We start from the raw sequence: 25,021 nt of genomic DNA on the forward strand, positions 1-25,021 counted from the left end.
AATTGTCAGACAAGAAAGGGAGAGAAAAGGCCCTGACTAAACAACCCCACATGCAAGCGCAAGATCCATCTGTCATTTGCCTTTTAAAAATTCTGGAATGTTCATAAGCCAGCATCCACTCTGTACCTATAACCCCCTTGTGCCTCCCTTTTTGTGACCTGAGGCCCGGCCTCCCAGGGGTGTTACACCCCAACAAAAACAAGCAAAGTGGTAAAACGGCCACAGGGGAGGCCAAGAGGTCCAGCCTACTTGCCTAAGGCCAGGGCCATGCAAGACACTCTGAACGGCATTCCCAGCGATAGCGCATGACAGCTCCCTTCAACATCCATCCATGGGAAGGCTTCTCCCTAGTGTTGCTCAGAAGGGACAAGGGCTCTTATACTTAGGAAGGAGGAGATAGCCCCAAGGGTCTGTTTCTACACAAAGGCAGCTAAGTCTGAGAAAGAAATAAAGTCAGATATCTGCTCCTTACCTCATCTGAGCACCAGGCACATGTGGGACTCACAGCCAGACATTGCTGGCAGGAGCTCACACCTCGTGTGGCACAGATGTTGGGCCCTGCAACAGAAAGACAGAGGTTTTAGCATCCAATTTCGCTTGACACAGTAACTGGCCTGCCTTAGCCTTGCCCACCTTTCCCAAATGCCCAAGTTTACAGCTCTCAGATGCACACAAATACACCTTCACCAGCCCATAGACACTTACCCAACATAGTTTGGGGAAAAAGAAGGAGAATGAGGAAAGTCAAAAGAAACTCATCACTGCTCTTAACTGATGAGGCTACAGTGATGGCAAGTGATAGAGCAAGTGTCAGATCATAACTGATGGAAAGGCTTTCATTGGGACTTCCCTGGTGGTTCAGTGGTTAAGAATCTGCCTTCCAATGCAGAGGGTAATGGGTTTGATCCCTGGTAAGGGAACTAAGATCTCATATGCCACAGGGCAACTAAGCCCACACACCACAACTACTGAGCCCAAGCCCTCTAGAGCCTGCATACCGCAACTAGAGGGAAGCCAGCACACCACAACGAAAGATCTCATGGTGCCACAGTTAAGACTGGATGCAGCCAAATAAATAAATATTAAAACACACACACACACACACAAAATTAGATTTAATAAAGGCTTTAACAACTGATTTAACACCTACATTGTACAAATAAAAATCTGAGGTCCAGAGCCATGGTAATTACTTTAATGATTTATTCATAGCCACTACACAGGGAATTCAGAGCCTGGATGAACTAATATTAACACACAGCCTAAATACGGGGGTAGGGGGTGACAGCCACGGCAGTGTCCAACTGGACCATGAGGGGAAAGCAAATCTTCTGAAATCTTCTCAAGCTTCCCAATACATATATCTTGGGAGGCAAGCATAGAATGCTTTAGGGAGAACTAAAGAAATACTAGAAAAAGTTGACTGATATAAGCTGGAAGAACATGGAATTTTGGAATTAGAAAGCCTGTATTTGAATTCTGAATGCTTTGCTAACTAGACATGTCATGACCTCAGTCAACCTGGTGAACCTCCACGAAGCTGCTAACATCTATCTCACAGGATTTGCACAAGGAATTCACTGAAGTAAAGGAGAAGCATTGGGTACACTAAAAAATGTCATTCAAAATGACACTGTTAAGGTTAAATCTCCTTGCTCAGGACTATTGACATAGAAAGTAGAAGAGCTGGGTCGAAACTTTCTGGAACACCAGAAGAGAACCTAACATTCCTTTTTTGAAGAAATCTCTGATTTTAATCATAGAGACCTTGACTTTTTGTCACTACATTTGCAGTGTCTAGAAAGCCGTAGATGCTCAATAAATGGCTGCCGCTGCTGCTACTGCAACTAAGTCGCTTCAGTCATGTCCAACTCTGTGCGACCCCAGAGACGGCAGCCCACCAGGCTCCCCCAGCCCTGGGATTCTCCAGGCAAGAATACTGGAGTGGGTTGCCATTTCCTTCTCCAATGCATGAAAGTGAAAAGTGAAAGTGAAGTCGCTCAGTCATGTCTGACTCTCAGCGACCCCATGGACTGCAGCTCACCAGGCTTCTCCATCCATGGGATTTTCCAGGCAAGAGTACTGGAGTGGGGTGCCATTGCCTTCTCTGCAATAAATCGCTACTGAATTCCAATAACATGGAAGGGTAAAGACCCCTCAAGTCTGATTATATCAGAATTCTGAGAACTGGTTTCAAATTACCTCAGTTCAATTGAAGACTGTGAACAGTCTTCAAACTGTCAAAGGCTGCAGAAAAAGTTGAGGGAGGAACAGAGACAACCAGAGGGATGAAAAGCATTCCATAAGAAGTCCAGCCAGGAAGTAAACCACAGACATTCACCATCCTCCGTGTTCCCCACAGCTTAGCCTTCCTGGCCTCAGTCAGGTAAACCTTCTCTTCCTCCAGGGCTCCCAGGAAGGCCTTTTCCAGTACAGTCAACCCCCCACATCCATGGGTTCCACATCCACAGATTTAAACAACCAAGGGTCAAAATATATACAGAAAAAAAAAATTCCAGAAAGTGCCAACAAGCAAAACTTGAATTTGCCATGTGGCAGCAACTATTTATCTACATTGGATTTACAATTATTTACATAGCATTCACATTGTAAGGAACGTAGGATGATTTATAGAATACAAGAGTATGTGTGTTATACGCCAACACTAAACTATTTTTATAAGGGATTTAAGCATCCTCAGATTTTGGTGGTCAAGGGAGCCTGGAATAAATCCCCTGCAGATCCCAAGGAACAATTGTGCAAAGAATAGAATGAGGGAGACTTCCTTCCTGTGCATGCGTGCTAAATCGCTTCAGTCATGTCTGACTCTGTGTGACCCCATGGACTGTAGCCCTCCAGGCTCCTATGTCCATGGGATTCTCCAGGCAAGAATACTGGAGTGGGTTGCCATGCCCTCCTGATTCCTGACCCAGGGATCAAACCCAAATCTCTTATGTCTCCTGCATTGGCAAGTGGGTTCTTTACCACTAGCGCCATCTGGGAAGCCCAGACCCCTTCCTGATATGACTCAATTATCCTGACAATTCCTTTATCCAATTTTCTGAATTGGTCCCTTGTCCTTAGTTGGTAAGACCAGCAAATATATTTGAGGGGAAATTATCCTCATCATTGGGATGTTTCCCCAGTGTCCCTTGAACTTCTTACAGAGCTGGGTATCTCAGGTCACTTTATAATACTATGACTGAACTCCCTTTCAACATCTGGGGGGCAGGGGGGACAGAAAATGTGCACGTATACACGTACACACATATACACGATATTGTTAAAAGAAATTATCCAAAATGTGGAACTAGGCAAAGGGAGTACTGGGTGACTTTTCAAGGTAATGCAAGGGGTTGACCAGTAGCCTCACCATGCTAAGGGGTTATATAATTTCAGGGGTGTGTATCTTTGTTTGACCTCTATTGATTAGGATATCTTATAGTCCTATAAGAGTAGAGGTTGGCCTGTAGAAAATAAACAACAATGGATATAATTCTTGAAGAGAATGATGTATATGATTCTTATCCAACAGCAATGCAAATGACTTCTGTCTAGTAGCAAAGATAACCACCAGAGGTTAAGGTTTATTGCTTTGTTGAACATTAACCAATCTTGAATCTATTGGGCAACTGATTTCAGCATTCCATTGACTGACTGACTGTAACTCCCTTTCTTGAATTCTCTTTTAAACTAGTCAACATCTTACTGGTTCTCTCATTAAGTTGAATGAAATCTTTGACAGGTGTTCATTTTATTGGACTTCCCTGTGGCTCAGATAGTAAAAAAATCTGCCTGCAATGTGGGAGACCTGGATTCTATCCCTGGTCAGGAAGATCCCCTGGAGAAGGGGTAACCCACTCCGGTATTCTTGTTTGGAGAATTCCATGGAGAGAGGAACCTGGTGGGCTACAGTCCATGGGGTCACAAAGAATCAGATACAACTGAGCAGCTTTCACTTTCACTTCATTTTATAGTTGCACGCGAATCATACTTTTAACTCTAAAAATTACACTGCAACAGTATCCAGCTCGGGACAGAGTGACCTAACAGAAGCAGTACACATACAATCAGTACATTGTGGTTCTGAGTCACCCACTAATAATATAGTCTTGGATGAGTCATTTAATGGGGCTTCGTAGGTGTCTCACTGGTAAAAGAATCCACCTGCCAATGCAGGAGACGCAGGAAAAGTGGGTTTCATCCCTGGGCCAGGTAGATCTCGTGGAGTAGGAAATGGCAACCCACTCCAGTATCCTTGCTTGGAGAATCACGTGGACAGAGCCTGGCGGGCTACAGTCCATGGGGTCACAAAGAGTCGGACATGACTGAGCGCACACACATACAAACAGAGCAAATTGCCAAGTACTGGACTAGGTCAGTTTTGTTTTGTTTTTTAAGCAACTGAGCTCATTTCTCCAAATTATGCCTAGAATTCCGATACAAAACACACAAATGGGTTGATACAGTGCCTTGGACAATTGAAATTTTCATTGTTCTCTGAAAAACACTAGATTATATGTGGAATCTTTGAAGCGCCTCCTGGAAGCCCCACGTTTCCTCAGAGCCCTGGGTCTGTCTAACTTCAAAGGCCTTTCTCAACTCGAAAATTCTGCAAGTCACATGCCACTGTAAGCTCATGAGTAACCTCTATGACTCCAGCCTCTGACTGACTACAGCCTAAGTGTGTGATACAAAGGCTGCAAGGTGGAAATTACAGCAGTAGTTCCAGGTCTGGCCCTAAGGCATCAAGGCCATCTCTGAGTTGGGACAGCCCTCAGCCATGTACTGCCTCTAATGGGAGAAAAGCAGCCAGTCTTCCCAGAGCTGCCAGAGTCAGAATGACAGAGTGTTCAGAACCCACAATGCATCCAGGAGACCTCTCCCTGCCAAGGCTGCCTGGCCTTCTCTTAGCTCTCTTCTCAGCCAGATGTGAACTCCTTACTGCCTTATTGGAAGAGTTCTGAGAAAAACATAGCCTGCATTATTTTAGGCATCCCTTTTTGAAGTTTTCATGAGAACCAGCATCCAGGGGAGTAATTCTGGACATAAGTACCACGGATTTCCAGTAGGGAGATGAGGGACAAGATAGAAGAGAGAAGAGGACCAACCAAGGGAGTTGTGCATGCCGTCAAATTATTTTTTGAAAACTTTTCCCGGTCTATCCATTTAGCCCTCCATTCATTCCCAAATTAGCATTTCCCATGAATCCTTGACTTGTTGCCACAAAAGAACGCCTTACCAGATGTGAAATAAACAACAGCAGGCCCCTCCCAGTGAACGGGCGGTCCCTGACCCCAGAGAATGAGATGAGCTGCCAGGGGTAGTTCCTTAGGAAGTTATGCCTGGGGAGTCATGGTTACCCAGTTCCCCTTACCCATCCTCTGTGTAATGAATCACAGGTTGATTTCATGAGAGCAATGATTCCCCCTTCTCCCCAGAATGCCCCCCACCAAGACCTGCCACCAAGGGCAGGTTCCCTGGAACGCAGTGGCTGAAAGCAACTGACTCATCAGAAGTCCTGCGCCTGACTGTGCTGATTCAGTGAGCTGCTGCTTTGAGGCCACCCCTCCCCTGCAAACATGTGGAAGGAGTTTAGGCCTGTTTCCAGTCATTCATAAGGCCTCTTTTCTTACTCAGTCTCAGAGGGCCAGGTTCAGCCCTTGCTGAAGAATGAGGGACCTTCATTAGAACTTTGTCCCTGAAATGAATTAACAACTCCCACCACCCATTTCTTCAGACAGCTTAGCTAGAGCAAGGCAACAAGGTCAGGTTGGTCCCATTCCTCCCAGGGTAGTTATAAGTGAAACAACCCCTGTCACACTCTGAGCACAGCAGCTGGCAAAAACAGAAGCACCCTATAGAGGCTGTTGCTGCTATGGTTGCCATTTCTTTGTTTATTTTGTGTTGGTGTATAGCTGATTAATAATGTTGTGATAGTTTCAGGTGGATAGCAAAGGAATTCCGTCATACATACGCATGTATCCATTCTCCCCCAAACTCTCCTCCCATCCAGGCTGCCACATAACACTGAGCAGAGTTCCCTGTGCTATGCAGCAGGTTCTCGTTGGTTATCTATCTGACGCTATTGTTTTTGTTGTTGATGTTTTTATCCTGAGTCCCAAGCAGTAGAAGGCAGGTGATCAAAAATCCAGTCTAGAAGGGATGGTCAAGAAAAGAACGCCAATTAGAAAAGATAGATGAGATTAGCCAAGAATGTTGCCTGGAAAGTAGAAGTAGAAGGCTGTGGTTTGACACATCAGATCAATTCACAGAACCAGAAGAGAGACAAAGAGTGGGAAAAATAGAGGGAAAAAAAGAGGAACAAGGAAGGGAGTTGGAACCAGTGGAAGTTATTAATGCGTCAATGAGAGCTATTTCAGGGATATGTTGTCCAATGAGACAGGATGTCAGCATTCAGGAACAGGCCACCCTCGTGAGCCCTCTGAGAGGGCTCAAAGGGAGGAGTGTTCAGTGGGAAGAAAGGATGATCCACACTGCTAACACTACAGATGTCTCTCCTACTGTCTGCCAGGGAAGCGTTCCGGCCCTGCCAGTGACCTTTGACTGGTGATTTCCTAAACAGGTTCACAGGGACACTGGGTGACTCAGGAGGTGCCTGACCTTCCATTGCAGTCACCTGGCTGAGTGAGTCATCCAAGAACAAAACATATCCTAACTGCACAGTGCATGCAATAAGTTGTTTCTCTGGAGCACGTTGTTAAGAAAGTTTACTTTATTTTGGTTCTTTTGTTACATGTAACAGCAGCTCAGTGAGCCAAGGAAGGGGAAGAAGACAGGAAGGTAGAGTTCAAGGTAACACAGTGCTCTGAACAGAAAGCTCCAGTAAGCATCACCCAAAGCAGTAGGGAGTCCAGATTGCCGTACAGGTGCGTATGTGCATGCTTAGTGGATCAGTCAAGTCCAACTCTTTGCTATCCCATGGACTGTAGCCCACCAGGCTTCTTTGTCCTTGGGATTTCCCAGGCAAGAGTACTAGAGTGGGTTGCCATTTCCTACTCTAGGGGATCTTTCTGACCCAGGCATCAAACCAGCATCTCCTGCACTGGCAGACAGATTCTTTACCACTGAGCCACTTGGGAAGCCCAACCATACAGATAGCATCCTGATTTCAGAGATTTTCCCATTTTTTTTTTTTAAAGTGTATCAGAGACAATTAAATATGGTACTTAACATCTGAAGATATTCGTGTACAATTTGTCTTAACCAATATTAAAATGTGTTATAGGTTGAATTGCATCCTCACAAAAGACATATTGAAGTCCTAATTCCCAGGACCTATGCCTATGACCTTATTTAGAAATAGGGTCTTTGCATATGTAATCAAAATGAGCTCATGAAGGTGGACACTAATCCAATATGACTGATGTCCTTATAATAAGAAAACATCAGGTGAAAACATAGAGAGAATACCAGCCTGTGAAGACAGAGGCAGAGGTTGGAGTGATATAGCTGGAAGACAAGGAACACCAAGCATTGCCAGCTACCACCAAAAGCTAGGAAGATACCAGGAAAGAGTCCATCCCAGTGTCTCAGAGGGAGCATGGCCCTGTTGACACCCTGATTTCGGATTTCTAGCCTCTAGAGAATAAACTTCTGTTGTTTTAAGTCACCCAGTTACAGCAGCCCGAAGAAGCTAACGTAAAATAGGTTTGCATTTCTGTAGCGTATATGACATGATTTTGAGGAACACTGACCTGAAATACTTTGCATGATTGAGAAAAGCCAGCCTACACTGAACATTTTGCAATGGTTAATCCACCTATGGATAACAGAAAAGTGGTCACTTGACTTATATACTTTTCTACTAAGATGTATCAATGACGTTGCCATTTATTCACCCACTCATTTACCTGACAAAAACTCATTGAGTACCTGTGTCCAGCACTCTGCTAAGCACCGGAGACACGCTGATGAACTAAACAACCGCCCTACTCTCGTGGAGCTTAGAAAATCAAACATGCTCAACAGAAAACCAAAACACACACAAGCGAAAAGTACTCAAATGCATTAAGAAAATAGACTAGGGCTGACTCATGATGATGTGTGGCAAAGGCAGGCACAATATTGTAAAGCAATTATCCTTCAATTGAAAGTACATAAATTTATTCTTAAAAAAGAAAATAGAGCAGGATGAAGCATCAGTGAGGGGAGGATGTCAAGTGGTCAAGGGACTTCCCTGATGGTCCAGTGGTTAAGAATCCACCTGGCAATGCAGGAGACTCAGGTTCAATCCTTGATCTGGAAACTAAGATCCTACATGCTACAGGACAAACTAAGCCAGAGCACTACAAGGAAAAGTCCCGCATGATGCAACGAGGATTCTGAGTGCTGCAACTCAGACCTGATGCAGCTAAATAGATAAATAATTCTTTTCCAAAAGTCAAGAAAGGCCTCTCTGAGTGATATTTCAAAATCACGAAGGAGTGAATCATAGGAAGATCTAGAGGACAAGTACTCCAGAAAAAACCTGCAACAGCTAGATGGACCTCAGCCTCTTTAAGAAACAGTAGGGAGAGAGAGGGAAGAGGAGCTAGGTGGAGAGGTGCCTGGAAATGCAGTCAGGAACCATAATACTGGGAAGCCGTAGCCACGCTACGGAGTGTGGCCATCATCCTCCATGTGGTGGGAAGCCGCTGGCGGACTGTGAGCCGAGATGAGCAGGAAAAGATCATCCTGGCCACTGAAAAGAGGGGAGACAGTAGGGGAGCAAGACCAGAAAGAGACCAGTTAGGAAGCATGACAATAATTCAGGCATCAGGACTTACCTCGTGCTCTAGTGGTTAAGAACCCACCTGCCAATGCTGGGGACACAGGTTCAATCCCTGATGCAGGAAGACCCCACGTACCCCAGGACGACTAAGCCCACTGCCACAACTACTGAGCCCATGTGCCTAGAGCCTTTGCTCCGCTACAAGAGAAGCCACCACCGTGAGAAGGCCATGCATCTCGACAAAGAGTAGCCCCCGCAGGCTGCAACTAGAGAAAGCCTGCTTGCAGCAGCAAAGGCCCAGCACAACCAAAATTAAATAAATAAATAAAATTTTAAAATAGTAATCCAGGCATTAGAGGGCAGGGGATTGGATTTGGATGGTAGTGGTGTTCATGGTGTGGTTAGACCCTAGATGTACTCTGAGGATTTGCTGATCCAATGGTATGAGGGGCAAGACCCAAAAACAGGAAAGATTTTGCCATGAGCAAGTGGATCCCTTTGGACAAAGTTCAAACGTGTTGACCACTGGCCATGCCCTTCACTGACCCTTCTTCAGCCAGTAGTCCCCGTCCTTATAAGTGAAGCCAGATCATGTCTGCTTATCATCTCCAACTGGTGTAATTAGGTAGCCATGCGCTGAACACCGCATAAAAAGGACAGAGTCCTGTCTTCCATGTAATTGCCATCCAAAATTAACACCTGACCCCTGGAACACTAACACCCTGAGGGCAGGAGGAGAAAACAATGAACATTTTGTGTGTGTGTGGGACAAAGAGAAGATACATGTATATGTACAGCTGATTCACTTTGCTGTACAGCAGAAACACAACACTGTAAAGCAACTAAGCCCCAATTTCAAAAATAATGAAGGTTATTATTGTGTAACAGTGGATGTGGTGAGAGAAGCATGCAGACAACAGGCAGGAGACCTTTAACCACTCCACCGGCTGTGTGACCTCAAGCACATCCCCTCATCTCTCTGGTGCTCTCAGGTCCTGTGACTCTGAGTCTCTGTCACATTCCTGTTCAAGAACTTATCATTGCTCCCTTGTGTTTAACAGGTCTAACCCAACCACATCAGCCAAGCACTGTGACCCTCAACAACTGCTTCCTTTCCCCCCACAGAGTCGTTACAATTCAATGAGATAACATGAACCATCAATAGTGGATGCTCAGGCACAGACATAGAGAAAAGACTTGTGGACACAGCAGGGAAGCGGGAGGATGAATTGAGAGTAGCATTGATATATACACACTTAGCTGTTGTTGTTCAGTTGTTAAGTCGTGTCCAGCTCTTTTGCGATCCCATGGACTGTAGCCCACCAGGCTCCTCTGTACATGGGATTCTCCAGGCAAGAGTACTTGAGCGGGTTGGCATTTCCATCTCCAGGGGATCTCCCCGACCCACACTACCATGTGTAAATTGGATAGCCAGTGGGAAGCCACTGTATGGCACAAGGAGCTCAGCTCAGCACTCTGTGATGACCTAAAGGGACGGGATGGGTTGGGAGGGAGGCTCAAGAGGAAAGGAATATATGTATACATATAGCTGATTCACTTTGTCATATAGCAGAAACTAACTCAACAATGTAAAGCAATTATACTCCAATTTTAAAAATAGAAAAAAAAATTAGTGGCTCCTCAGTAAATGTTGGTTTCCTTCCTCCTTACCTTCATGCCAATCACTTCCTGCACTAGGAATGCCCATCCCCACACATTCCCCACCCACCTCAGGGGCAGATGAGAGAGGGCCCTTGGTCTCTACAGGATACAGTGAAGAATCACTGGCTGGGAGACAGGAGCCCTCAGGGCTAGACTCCTCCAATGCCACAAAGCTAGCTGTATGATCTTGAGCAAGTCACTTTGCCTCTCAGGACCTCCCTTTCTGCTTCTCCATAAAACAAACAGGACTAAATTAGTGATTTTCACAGTGCAGCCAGCCCTGAACGTATATCTTCCAGGCAGAAAATATCAGTAGGCTAATCCTCTAGGAAGCCTAGCATCCCAGGGCCCAAGATCCCTCTAATTTTATACACATGTCTATTTCTTCCTAATGTCCTAACTAACTAACATTTCATTCAAATGCTGCATTTCAAGTTCTGGAAAATTTTATCAGCACAAGACCCACCTCCTATCTGACTCACTCAATATAGAAGAGGCAAGCCTGTACCAAGCTCTGTTTGAGGCCCAGCCAAGCAGTGCCCTTTTGGTGACCTCCTTAGCTTCTCTGGTGGCTCAGCTGGTAAAGAATCTGCCTGCAATGCAGGAGATGTGGGTTCGATCCCTGGGTCGGGAAGATCCCCGGAGAAGGGAAAGGCTACCCACTCCAGTATTCTAGCCTGGAAAATTCCATGAACTGTATAGTCCATGGGGACACAAAGAGTAGGACACGACTGAATGACTTTCACTTCACTTCACTTGGCATTTGACTGTTCAGTTTCATTACTTTCCTTCCTCCAGCTCATATCTTGTGGTCATATCTGCTATATCTGGTGGCACCAGCCCTTGCTGCCAGCCTGTCTTGGTAGGAAGGCAAATCGGTCCCACCATTTTGAGGACAATTTGGAAAAGCTATAAAAATTTGAATTTAAAATATTCGTGTCCTTTGACTCAGGAATTTTAGTTTAAGAAATTCAGCCTTAGAGACATTTGAACAAAGGTGCATAATAATGAACAAGGATGTCCCCTGCAGCTTTATCTGTAGTAAAAGATAATTGGGGGTGATCCCAATGACTACCAACAGGGACTTGGTTAAGAAAATTCAGATATATCCATATAATAATATGCCTTTGGGCTAGACTGACAGCTCTTGGAATAAACAGTAATAGAAAGCCATAAACTGATATAAAAAGATGCCCATGGTATATTATTAAGTGACAATGATGCAACTGTGAATGATTCTGCTTGAGAAACAACAATAAAGATAAATAATTATATACAGTGGAAATATACATGGGAAAATATTTCCTTAAAAATTTATTTATGGAAATAAAATTTCCATATACATAGGAAAGAATTCTGGAGTAACTGCCAACAGTGGTTATCTTACACCCATCATTTAAAAGTGGACATTTAATTTCCAAATACATGGGATTTTTAAAGTATCTTTGATATTAATTTCTCATTTAAATGCTTTCTTCTCTGCAATCACCCTCTGTGTCTCTTTAGTCTTCTAACTTTATTGAAGCTTTCAATAGCTAAGTCAAGGATCTCTCTTGGTAAATGTCACACTGCACTTGAAAATATGTTGGCTATCTTCAAATATCTCGATATTGATCTCTAACATAATTCCACAATAATAAAAGAACAGACTCTGCATGATTTCAATACTTTTAGACCTGAAATGTTTGTACCTGATCTTATGTCTCTGGATATGTTTCAGTGTCTCCTGGTTTCTGGTCTATGGGAACTTGACTAGAATTTGTACCCCACTGTTGTGTGAAAATTTTATAAATCTTTTTTTTAATTTTTAAAATTTATTTATTTTTTAATTGAAGGATAATTGCTTTACAGAATTTTGTTTTTTTCTGTCTGTGTAAATCTTAATTATGTTGAATTGCTTCATAGTGCTTTTCAGGTCTACTTCTGTTTATTCATTCTATTAATTTTTGAGAGTTTGATATGAAACTCCAACTAAAAATCTTAATTTATCTACTTAAAAAATAAGTGCAATATACAGTGGAACTATATGTAACCTTGTTCTATTTTCCAAGTCTCCTGTAAATATGTTATCATAATTTCATAATTTAAAAAATAAAAAACTATAATTCAAAAAAAAATTTTAAGTGGTTATCTTTAAGGACAAGACTACAAGGCACTTGTACTTTTTACATTATTCTATATTTGCACTGCTTGACTTTTTTGTAATTTATTTTTTGGTCATGGAGCGAGGTTTGCAGGATCTTAGTTCTCTGACAAGGGATTAAACCTGGACCACCGCCATGAAAGCCCTGAGTCCTAACCACTGGATGGACAGGGAATTCCACTGACTTTTTTTTTCCCCCCACAAAAAGTTGAATTACTTTTATAAGCTTAAAAAAAAAAAAAAAAACTATATATATATATATAAAGCTATTTTTACATATCCTCTGTTCTGCCTCAGTCTCTAGATTTGCATTCATTTAAATGTAGGTTCTCCAGAGCATGCCAGGCTCTATACAAACGAGCACCTTCAGTGTCAAAACCTGGTAACCTCTTGGAATCCCAAAGCTCAAGGGAAACTCCAGAAGAAACTCGGTCCAGCCCATTCCCATAGTCCTCAGGAAACTCCTAGGGGAGAGTGTGGTCTGTTCTCAACCTGTAGGAGTCCTAGAAGGAGACACCACACTCCCCTACCACTCCGGTGCGCTCATCAGTCACTCAGTCGTGTCAGACTCTTTGCAACACGTGCAGTGTAACCTGCCAGGCTCCTCTGCCCTGGGACTTCCCAGCCAAGAATACTGGAATGGGTTGCCATTTCCTACTTCAGGGGATCTTCTGGACCCAGGGATCGAACCAGGGTCTCCTGAGTCTCCGGCATTGACAGACAGGTTCTTTACCACTGAGCCGCTCGGAAAGCCCACCTGACTGTGTGTTTGTCAAAACGCACAGAACTGAACACCTACAAAGAACGCACTTCACTGTACATAAATTATACTTCAATAAACTTAACTTAAAAAAAAAAAAAGTGTTCCTGGTGATACTGTGCATGGAGAGAAAGGCAGATTTTATCAATTCTTTGCTGCAGAGTCTCCCATTTGAAAAACACCAGCAGTTTACTCCCAAGAAGGACAGGCAGCCTCATTCCTCTGCTTCCACTTGCTTTTCCACTCGTGACCTGAGCTTCATCAGCCACGATAACCACTCCACTCAGAAAGGGCCAGGGGTCAGGAGTGAAGCAGCAGGCCAGCTCTGTGGGCAGCAGAGGGGGATGGGTCAAACTAAGCGGTCGATCCCCGAAGCTGCTCAGTCATTCCCTCAGTTAATTGTCTGTCTGCTGATTCATGAGTTGTGGTTCCTGCAGGCATGCTTTCTGGCTATTCCTGCCAAAAAGGACAGAAGGAGTCTTGGGTCTGGGAGGGAATGATAACCAGAGATCTTGAGCTGGGTGGGGAGTTGCAGAGGAGGAATTTCTACTAGGAAAGTCCAGAGTCATATCCTAACTCCCCCTCCTCACCCTGCCTCCTTGTCTCATTTATGCTGTCCCCAGGAGACCTCTGCCACTCACACTCACAATTTTGGAGTGAGTTTCACAATTTCACAAACTGTGAAATTTCCACCAATTTCACAAGGTGGAAAGGAGAAAGTTGCCCTCCCATGCATATTCCCCCAGAAGACAAGGACAAAGGCAGACACTTCACAGATGATCCCCTGAGTTTCCAGGACCTTCAGAGGAGAGGTCTAAATGGCACAAGAGTGTTGGGGTCCAAGTGCCCAAAGAACTCATGGTCTCGACTGTATTCTAATATCCTCCAGAATGCCCAGAGGGAGTATTTGAGGATCGTCTATGAATGAATGCAGATATTCAAATATTGGATATCTTAAGGTGAGGCATATCTCAAGATGCCTTTCCATAGGTACGTATTTTGTACCTATGTACCACTGCACATAGAGGACTGAACAAAGTAGGCGGATCCTTCTTCTCAAATCCTGTGAATGTATTTTACTTTCCTCTTTTCCCAGGGACAGGACTTAAAGTTTTCTTGTGGATAAAGCAAATGTATGGGGTGAGACCCCTCACTCCCCCTTGGGCTCTTCTGTGAGCTCTTGCTGGGTCAGAGCAGCTAAGATATACCAATGCAGAATGGGTTGAAATAAGGAAGAGTCCCTGGAGGAGGGCATAGCAATGCATTTCAGTATTTTTGCCTGGAGAATCCCATGGACAGAGGAGCTTGGCAGCCTATAGTCCATAGGGTCACAAAGAGTCGGACACGATCAAAGTGACTTAGCACTTATGCACACCCCTATCACAGAAGCGTGGGTCTCATTCTAGGAACTTGAATTGTATGCATGGATGAAGCACTAACAGTCTAACCTCCAAAACACTGTAGTTACCATGGACAAGAAAAATAATGACAGGAGTGGTTAACATTTATTGAAAACTTATTTTGTGCCTTTATTTCATTTAATCGGTACAATTGTAGAAGTACTAATTCCTCCACTCTATAGAGGAGGAAACAGAGGACGTAAGAGATTAAGTCACTTGTCCAAGGTAAAACAGATCATGAGGAAAAATTAAGAACTACACCCACATCTAGTGGCAGCCTGGATGAGAGGGGAGTTTGGGGGAGAATGGATACATGTATACATTTGAGTCCCTTTGCTGTCCATTTGAAACTATCACAACATTGTTAAGCAGCTATCAGATCAGATCAGTCGCTCAGTCGTGTCCGACTCTTTGCGACCCCATGAATCGCAGCACGCCAGGCCTCATACGCCAATACAAATAAAATGTTAAAAAAAAAAAAGAATTAAACCCACATTTGATTAGCTTTAAACCATAGCTGGACCCCCCAAGTGGTACTAATGGTAAAGAACTCACCTGCCAATGTAGGAGGCTCAAGAGATGCAGGTTTGATCCATGGGTCAAGAAGATCCCCTGGGGGAGGGCAAGGCAACCCACTCCAGTATTCTTACCTGGAGAATTCCACAGACCAGAGGAGCCTGACGGGCTACAGTCCATAGAGTCGCAAAGAGTCAGACATGGCTGAAGTGACTTAGCACGCACACATTCAAACCACAGCTGTCCCTTTCCCCAGCCAAAAATCCCCCTGCTATGTCTCTCCAGGCTCTGAGAGTTCCTTTCAGCTGGAGAGTTTTAGATTATAAATTCAGGAGGAGAAATCAGCACCTCAGCTCAGAGCTAATCAAATTAGAAAACAAACCTGTTATTCAGTAGGTCTTAGGTTAGAATAAAGGCCCATATTTGGGGAAGCCACAAAACCCAATATTTCTTGAGTGAAGTTAAAAAGATCATCTTTGCACATGAATTTCAAAACTCAAATCTACCACCAAACCACCTCTCTTCTCCCCTTACCAGACTCTCCCACCTTGGGACAGCCTTTCTGTGACATCCCCATCTAGTCTGTGTCCCTTCGACACTGTGTTCCAACAGAGCTCTCCTACCTTCATCCTGTATCTGCCTCCCAGGGATCTGATGATCCCTGCAACCCAGTCATAAACACTGGAGGAAGGAGGGTGTGAAATATAACCGAAAATTTAATTTATTTATTTGGCTGCACTGGGTCTTACTTGAGGCATGCAGGATCTTTAGTGGCGGCAAGTGAATTCTTAACTGCAGCATGTGGGATCTAGTTCCCCAACCAGGGATCAAACCTGTGCCCCTTGCGATGGGAACCCAAAGTCAGCCACTGGACCACCAGGGAAGTCCCGAGCCCATACTCTTAAATATGACTCTACCCTGCCTCTCAATGGTTCTCTGGGGTTAGCTAGCTCAGCATAGCCCATCACCACTCTGGAATCACTCCAATCAGTTATGAACCTGTGAACAGATCCCCAAGAGAATAATTAATGTAAACTTAGGTATGTCAGCGCAGTAGAATCCTATACAGATCATTACAACTGTGTAAACCAGATCAACAAAAAGTATACTAAAAGCGAGGGGTGGAGAGAGAGACAGCAAAATAACAAATGCACTCTTCATCTTCACCAGCTGAGCCAAGCACCATGCTAGACTCTATCTCATATTATCTTACTTCTGAAACTGTAAAAATACATAATGATTAGATTCAGAAATCATTCAGAAATTCAGAAAACTGTAGACGTGAAAAGAAGGTAAAAAATGTTTTAAGTTCACGGAAGCAGGCATTGCTGCAGGAGAACGCTGAGTTGCCTCCAGACGTCTCCATTCAGACAGCATCTGAACCAAGGCTCTAACCTCTCCCAGGGTGGAATGCTGGAGATTCATAATTCTGGGCCATAGTCATCAGGCCACTCACTGCAGGCTAAAGATATCAGTTGACTTGTTTGAGCATCTACTACATGGGAAGCTTCTGCAGCAATAACTTAAACAGACCCCTATGTATTATCTGTAACTCCTTCATCAAGTTGTGGATCATAAATTGTGGTGATGATCTCATGAGTCTATACTTATCTCAAAATTCAAGTCATATACATTAAATATATACAGCTTTTAAAATGTGGATCCTACCTCAATAAAGTGTTGTTTTTTCTAAGATACTGTTGCCCTATCCTGGACAATCTGTTATACATACAGGAGTCTTAAAGGAAGTCATCCAGTATTTCCTGACGCATTTAGCAATAAATCTTAACCTTCTGTAGGATCTAAATTGTCTTACCATGAAAATGTGAAATTGAAAGTCACTCAGTCCTGTCCGATTCTTTGCGACCTCATGGACTATACAGTCCATGGAATTCTCCAGGCCAGAATACTGGAGTGGGTAGCCTCTCCCTTCTCCAGGGGACCTTCCCAACCCAGGGATGGAAACCAGGTCTCCCACATTGCAGGCAGATTCTTTACCAGCTGAGCCACAAGGGAAGCCCAAGAAAATTGGGAGTGGGTAGCCTGTCCATTCCTGACCCAGGAATCGAACCAGGGTCTCCTGCATTGCAGATGGATTCTTTACCAACTGAGCTATCAGAGAAGCCCAAAGCTGGCTTGGTAGTACTGAATTCTTTTAGCTTTTGCTTGTCTGTAAAGCTTTTGATTTTCCATTGAATCTGAATGACAGCCTTGCTGGTAGAATATTCTTGTTTGCAGATTTTCCCCTCTCATCACTTGAAACATATTGTGCCACTTCCTTCTGGTCTGCAGAGTTTCTGCTGAAAAATTAGCTGGTAACCCTACGGCTGGGAGGTACTATTCTTTGCACTGAAAGTAGGTATATGCACACTTGTGCGTCCTCTGCAGAGAAACGCCGCAGTGGACCAAGAGACAGAGTTCTCCCTGGGAGGGTCACCCGGGTACCAGAAAGACCACGGGCAGCAACCTGGGCTGTGCCCCTCCCAGCACCAATGAGGTCGAATGCCAACTGCCCTGGCAGCTGATAGTGCGTGTGCGGCAGCAAAAGAGACAAAGCCAGGGAGCCAAGCCAGCTCCGGGGACCCCTGGCGAGGCTGTTGGCCCACAGTGGAGACTGTTCGGATGCTGGGTTTGTCCCGGAAGCGGAGGCTACTGCCCCCACCCTAGGACACGGTAGGAGGTAGAGCTCTCGTCCTCCTCCTAATCGCTCCCGCGGGGAGCCTCCAAGTAAAAACTAAACACACAAAAACTTGGGATAAAGTGTACACAAAGAGAAAGAGAAATGAGTAACCGGTAAGTCTGCGCGCACACGCTCTCATTTGAGAAGGGACAACCGCATCCCTCTGCAAACGCAGGGGAACAGCACCGGGAAGCTCGCCCGGGCTCCGGAAGCCACTCTGCCTTCGCACGGCCGGGACCACCTGCGAGGCGCGCAGCCGGGACTGAACTCCGGGCTCAGAGATGCGCCCACCGCGCCGCTCACGTGGAGATCGCCCGGGACAGCCGCCTAACTCGGCTTAAGAGTTAGTTGGGTGTCCCAGTGGACAAGCCCCTAGGTAGTGGCTCGCCCTGGCCGCAGTGGAGCCCGGAAGGTCCCCAGCTCCCAGCTCCGACGGCTCCAGCCTGGCCCCGCGCACTCTGAGCGCAGGGGCGCAGGACCCACCCGACCGACTTCCCCGCTCAACGTCTGCTCTGTACACTCGGCCGCGGCAGGACGCGCGGCGCGGCTCACCCGAGACCTGGGTCCCCACCGCGCGGGAGCCCCACTCACCTCCGACGCCGACGCCCGCCAGCGCCCCCACCACCAGCACCGCTGCCCAGAGCCGCCGCGCTCGCATCTCGTCTGCCCGCCGCCGCGCTCTGTCTCAGCAGCGTCCTCCCACCCCACAGCGAGCGGCGGCGCCCGCGGCCGCTTTTCCCGGGGCCGGAGGGGAGGGGACGCGGTGGGTGGGACGCAACGGGGCGGGCCGTGAACTGGCGCTCCCTCCCCTCCGGCCTTTCTGCGGACCCTCCACCGCAGGGCGGGAAGTGGGAAACCGCCGCTCCTCTCTGCCGCTGCGGCTCAGCACGCGAGGATCGCCTTGCGGGTACGCAAGGCAAGATTGGGACCCCAGGGAGGTCGAGGGCGCATCCTCCGGAGACATCCTGGCCCCACGGTCCGCATCGGGCACTTGGTATGCTTAGAAAAGCCAGGAGCCTGTGGTCTCTCTCTTCGGAGACACCCAAACGGCTTTTCTTTCTCTAGAGTTCCTCGGGCACCTGCCCTCTGTACCTTGACTTTTGGTCATTGATACGTTCATTCATTTAATTGACAAACCTGCTGAACACCTACTCTGTGCCAGGCACCGGTTTAGTCCTTTATTATTCACTAATATTTATCTTGGGTTAGTTTGGTTTTCCAGTAAACAGTAAACCTCTTGAAGACAAGACCACATCTCAAGCTTGTGTAAGCACTTAATGCCCATAAAAGACCTTTCTCTGCAAATAGGTGCTTCCACGGAGTAAGCACAGTATCTGATAAACATTTCAAGACAGCCTGCACTGCACTCAAACTCACAGGCTTTGGAGCTTTATCTTATTCTCTTCAAAGGCCTCCTGCCTCCCTGGATTCCTACTTATGGGTCTCTGGGTCCTCCACAAACTAGAAACTTCAGGAAGCTCAAAGGGGACAATGCTAGGACTGTGAGCAGGAGGCCACCACAGATAGGGGCTGGTGCAGGCTGCCTCAATAGGAAGCTCTAAGGATAATTAAAAACAAGGCCTGAGAACTCTGGTGGTCCAGTGGTTAGGAATCCACTTGCCAATGCAGGGGCTTCCCTGGTGGTTCAACTGATATAGAATCTGCCTGCAAAGTGGGAGACCTGAGTTCAAACCCTGGATTGGGAAGATCCCCTGGAGAAGGGAAACGCTACCCACTCCAGTATTCTTGCCTGGAGAATTCCATGGACTGTATAGTCCCCATTTCATGGACACGAATGAGTGTCAGACACGACTGAGTGACTTTCACTTTCACTTGCCATTGCAAGGGACCTGGGTTCGTTCTCTGGTTCTCTGGTCCAGGAACCAAGTTCCCACATGCAGCTAAGCCAGTACCCGGCAATGACTGAGCCCTGGAGCCTTAGAGCGTTGGTTCTGCAACAGGAGAAGCCACCTCAATGAGAAGCCCACACAATGCAACTAGAGAGTAGCCCCCTCTTGCAAAAACTGCAACTTGGGATAGCCCATACTATGATAGCCATACTCAGCAACAAAGAGCTGTGACCCAGAGCAGCCCCAAAATTTTTAAAAACGAAGAAAAGAAAAGAAAAAGCCCCGAGGCATCAGGCAGGATTTGGAGTCTCTCCAGCTGTTGGGCTCCTCCAAAGCCTTCCAGGCTGTCCTTGGGCTTCCCTAAGCCCTCTCCTGAGACTACAAGATACCTGGAAACACCCTGCCTCAGGTCTCCAGCCTCACCTCCCATCCTAGCTCAAAAAGATATGTAACGTTCCCAAACACTCCTCGCCTTTCTGTCTGACTGATCTTACTTCCTTTTTCCACCTGGAAAATTCCACTTATCTTACAGAATGGCTCAGATGTCACCTCTTCCATATAACCATGTCTGATTCCCCCCTTCCTTCTGCTCCACCCTCAGCAGAGATAGGCATTTCCTCCTCAGACCTCTCAAACACTAGGAAAAAGAAGAGCACACATCAGTAGAAGTGTCATTAGTAATTTGCAAGGGGGCAGGGGAGGAGCCACCCACAAAGGGTCGCTGGGCTTCCTGACCTGAGCTCCATACACTTTTCCTAAATGCTGGAAGGCCTCTAGGTCAGAAGCCACTGTAACAGTGTTGCCATTGCCCTGGATCAAAATCCAGATCACACAGGTTTCATCTCCGCCTAGATGTTTACTTATTTGCTTCATTCTCATGTATAAACTGTTAGGTAGGTAGAATAGGGAAAAGGAGTCCAAAATGGCGGTGGCTAAAAGACAAGGAAGGTCCGAGGACCAGAGTGAAGACTTCAGGCAGAACAAACAGAACAAACAGCACTCCTGGCTAAGCCCAATTTGCATAGGGCAGGCCCAGGTGGGGAAAAAAACATATAAAAGGATGAGCCAAAGCGCTTTCTCACGGACTCTCTCTCCCACGTGCATGCGCTCTTTTCTCTCTCTCTCTCTCTCTCTCTCATTCTCCTGCTATCTTCTATCTTCTAAATAAAATAGAGCTGTAACACTGATTTGCCTAAGAGCTGTAGCACGGTTTAGGAGCGAGGACCTCTTACCTTAACCAGAGGTCTTCGGGAATCTGAGACTGGGCTGTGTGAGCTTTCTGCTGAGTTCGTTTATCGCTGTCCCGGTTTCCAGCACGATGGGCCTTCCCATGCACTGGGTTTCTTCGCCTTCCGCTTCTAGCGCGGGAGCTTCTCTCAGTTGGGCTCCTGCTGTGCTTGGCCTCTTCCATGCAGAGGTTGTTTCAGCCAGGTTAAATCCGAGTCACGGCAGCATAGATGTCACGCGAGTGTATGTTCCTCGGTTCTCTGTCTTGTCACAACAAAGATTTGGAGCAACGGACATTAAAGCCCTCAGCGTGTCACAGCTCTCGGGTCTTGGACAAACCGTGCTACAGCTCCTAGGCAAATCAGTCTTTTAATTCATGGCTGCAGTCACCATCTGCAGTGATTTTGGAGCCCAGAAAAATAAAGTCTGACACTGTTTCCACTGTTTCCCCATCTATTTCCCATGAAGTGATGGGACCGGATGCCATGATCTTCGTTTTCTGAATGTTGAGCTTTAAGCCAACTTTTTCACTCTCCTCTTTCACTTTCATCAAGAGGCTTTTGAGTTCCTCTTCACTTTCTGCCATAAGGGTGGTGTCATCTGCATATCTGAGGTTATTGATATTTCTCCCGGCAATCTTGATTCCAGCTTGTGTTTCTTCCAGTCTGACGTTTCTCATGATGTACTCTGCATATAAGTTAAATAAGCAGGGTAACAATATACAGCCTTGACGTACGCCTTTTCCTATTTGGAACCAGTCTATTGTTCCATGTCCAGTTCTAACTGTTGCTTCCTGACCTGCATACAAATTTCTCAAGAGGCAGATCAGGTGGTCTGGTATTCCCATCTCTTTCATAGTTTTCCACAGTTTATTGTGATCCACACAGTCAAAGAACAAAAGAGTCCAAAATGCAGTACTTGGATGCAATCTCAAAAACGACAGAATGATCTCTGTTCATTTCCAAGGCAAACCATTCAATATCACAGTAATCCAAGTCTATGCCCCAATCAGTAACGCTGAAGAAGCTGAAGTTGAACAGTTCTATGAAGACCTACAAGACCTTTTAGAACTAACACCCAAAAAAGATGTCCTTTTCATTATAGGCGACTGGAATGCAAAAGTAGGAAGTCAAGAAACACCTGGACTAACAGGCAAATTTGGCCTTGGAATATGGAATGAAGCAGGGCAAAGACTAATAGAGTTTTGCCAAGAAAATGCACTGGTCATAACAAACACCCTCTTCCAACAACACAAGAGAAGACTCTATACATGGACATCACCAGATGGTCAACACCTAAATCAGATTGATTATATTCTTTGCAGCCAAAGATGGAGAAGCTCTATACAGTCAGCCAAAACAAGACCAGGAGCTGACTGTGGCTCAGACCATGAACTCCTTATTGCCAAATTCAGACTTAAATTGAAGAAAGTAGGGAAAACCACTAGACCATTCAGGTATGACCTAAATCAAATCCCTTATGATTATACAGTGGAAGTGAGAAGTAGATTTAAGGGCCTAGATCTGATAGATAGAGTGCCTGATGAACTATGGACGGAGGTTTGTGACATTGTACAGGAGACAGGGATCAAGACCATCCCCCCATGGAAAAGAAATGCAGAAAAGCAAAATGGCTGTCTGGGGAGGCCTTACAAATAGCTGTGAAAAGAAGAGAAGCGAAAAGCAAAGGAGAAAAGGAAAGATATAAACATCTGAATGCAGAGTTCCAAAGAATAGCAAGAAGAGATAAGAAAGCCTTCTTCAGCGATCAATACAAAGAAATAGAGGAAAACAACAGAATGAGAAAGACTAGAGATCTCTTCAAGAAAATCAGAGATACCAAGGGAACATTTCATACAAAGATGGGCTCAATAAAGGACAGAAATGGTATGGACCTAACAGAAGCAGAAGATATTAAGAAGAGATGGCAAGAATACACAGAAGAACTGTACAAAAAAGATCTTCACAACCCAAATAATCATGATGGTGTGATCACTGACCTAGAGCCAGACATCCTGGAATGTGAAGTCAAGTGGACCTTAGAAAGCATCACTATGAACAAAGCTAATGGAGGTGATGGAATTCCAGTTGAGCTATTCCAAATCCTGAAAGATGATGCTGTGAAAGTGCTGCACTCAATATGGCAGCAAATTTGGAAAACTCAGCAGTGGCTAAGGGATGGGAAAGGTCAGTTTTCATTCCAATCCCAAAAAAAGGCAATGCCAAAGAATGCTCAAACTACCGCACAATTGCACTCATCTCACACGCTCGTAAAGTAATGCTCAAAATTCTCCAAGCCAGGCTTCAGCAATATGTGAACCGTGAACTTCCTGATGTTCAAGCTGGTTTTAGAAAAGGCAGAGGAACCAGAGATCAAATTGCCAACATCTGCTGGATCATGGAAAAAGCAAGAGAGTTCCAGAAAAACATCTATTTCTGCTTTAGTTCCCCAACCAGGGCCCTCATCAGTGAAAGCACGTAGTCTTAACCACTAGACTACCAAGGAATTCCCATCATTTATATTCTTGTTTCCTTGTCTTTTCCCTCTGGGTTTTTTTTTTTTTTTAATCATTTACATTTACAGAAGAGTTTCAAAATATTCAGTTCCCTTTTATTCTTCACTCAGTTTCTCCTACTATCAGCATTTTGTATTACCATATTATAATTATTGAACACAGGAAGCTCAGTTCAGTTCAGTTCAGTCCCTCAGTCGTGTCAGACTCTTTGCGACCCCATGAATCACAGCACGCCAGGCATCCCTGTCCATCACCATCTCCCAGAGTTCACTCAAACTCATGGCCATCGAGTCGGTGATGCCATCCAGCCATCTCATCCTCTGTAGTCCCCTTCTCCCCCTGCCCCCAATCCCTCTCAGCATCAGGGTCTTTTCCAATGAGTCAACTCTTCACATGAGGTGGCCAAAGTATTGGAGTTTCAGCTTTAGCATCAGTCCTTCCAATGAACACCCAGGACCAATCTCCTTTAGGATGGACTAGTTGGATCGCTTTGCAATCCAAGGGACTCTCAAGAATCTCCTCTAACACAACAGTTCAAAAGCATCAATTCTTCGGCGCTCAGCTTTCTTCACAGTCCAACTCTCACATCCATACATGAACTCCTTATTGCCAAATTCAGACTTAAATTGAAGAAAGTGGGGAAAACCACTAGACCATTCAGGTATGACCTAAATCAAATCCCTTATGATTATACAGTGGAAGTGAGAAGTAGATTTAAGGGCCTAGATCTGATAGACAGAGTACCTGATGAACCTTGGATGGAGGTTTGTGACATTGTACAGGAGACAGGGATCAAGACCGTCCCCATGGAAAAGAAATGCAAAAAAGCAAAATGGCTGTCTGAGGAGGCCTTACAAATAGCTGTGAAAGGAAGAGAAGCGAAAAGCAAAGGAGAAAAATAAAGATATAAGCATCTGAATGCAGAGTTCCAAAGAATAGCAAGAATAGAGAAAAAAGCCTTCCTCAGCGATCAATGCAAATAGAGGAAAACAACAGAATGAGAAAGACTAGAGATCTCTTCAAGAAAATTAGAGATACCAAGGGAACATTTCATGCAAAGATGGGCTCAATAAAGGACAGAAATGGTATGGACCTAACAGAAGCAGAAGATATTAAGAAGAGGTGGGAAGAATACACAGAAGAACTGTACAGGAAGCTCAGTATGATACTATTAACTAATCTAGACACAATATTTGAATTTTGCCAATATTCCACTAATGTCCTTTTTCTAAGATCCAATCCAGGATCCCATATTGTATTGTTACCATGTTTCCTTAGTCTCCTTCAATCTATGACCTTTTCTCAGTCTTTCTTTTCTTTCATCACCTTGACAGTTTTGTGTCAATTATTAGGCCAGTTATGGTGTAGTATTCTTGCCTGGAGCATCGCTTGGACAGAGGAGCCTGGTGGGCTACAGTCCACAGGGTCACGAGGAGTTGGGCATGACTTCTACATGCCCAACATGTAGAAGTCCTACATGGTGTAGGACAGCCCTCACTCTGGGTTTGTCTGGTGTTTTCTCATGAGTGTATTG

The 25,021-nt window shown here is 45.3% G+C and overlaps 1 protein-coding gene across 2 annotated transcripts in view; it reads right to left on the minus strand.

Moving 5' to 3' along the window:
- Positions 1-18,958, minus strand: part of ITGB3 (integrin subunit beta 3) — a 63,361-nt gene extending 44,403 nt beyond the window's left edge. The window contains exons 1-2 of one of the 2 annotated variants that reach the window (XM_086357125.1): positions 18,487-18,958; positions 473-558 (exon numbers count right to left, since the gene is read on the minus strand). In XM_086357125.1, the coding sequence (XP_086213251.1) occupies positions 473-558; positions 18,487-18,553 (153 nt within the window). In that variant the 5' untranslated portion in view covers positions 18,554-18,958. Of the gene's footprint in view, positions 1-472; positions 559-9,990; positions 10,295-18,486 lie in introns of those variants that run through there. The other variant, XM_086357124.1, reaches the window with a different exon arrangement.
- Positions 18,959-25,021: the final 6,063 nt, after the last annotated feature.

The sequence above is a fragment of the Bos grunniens genome, chromosome 19 (genome assembly GCF_055505025.1).
Source record: "Bos grunniens cultivar Pamir isolate PY7600 chromosome 19, Bosgru_T2T1.0, whole genome shotgun sequence".
Taxonomy (NCBI): Eukaryota; Metazoa; Chordata; class Mammalia; order Artiodactyla; family Bovidae; genus Bos; species Bos grunniens.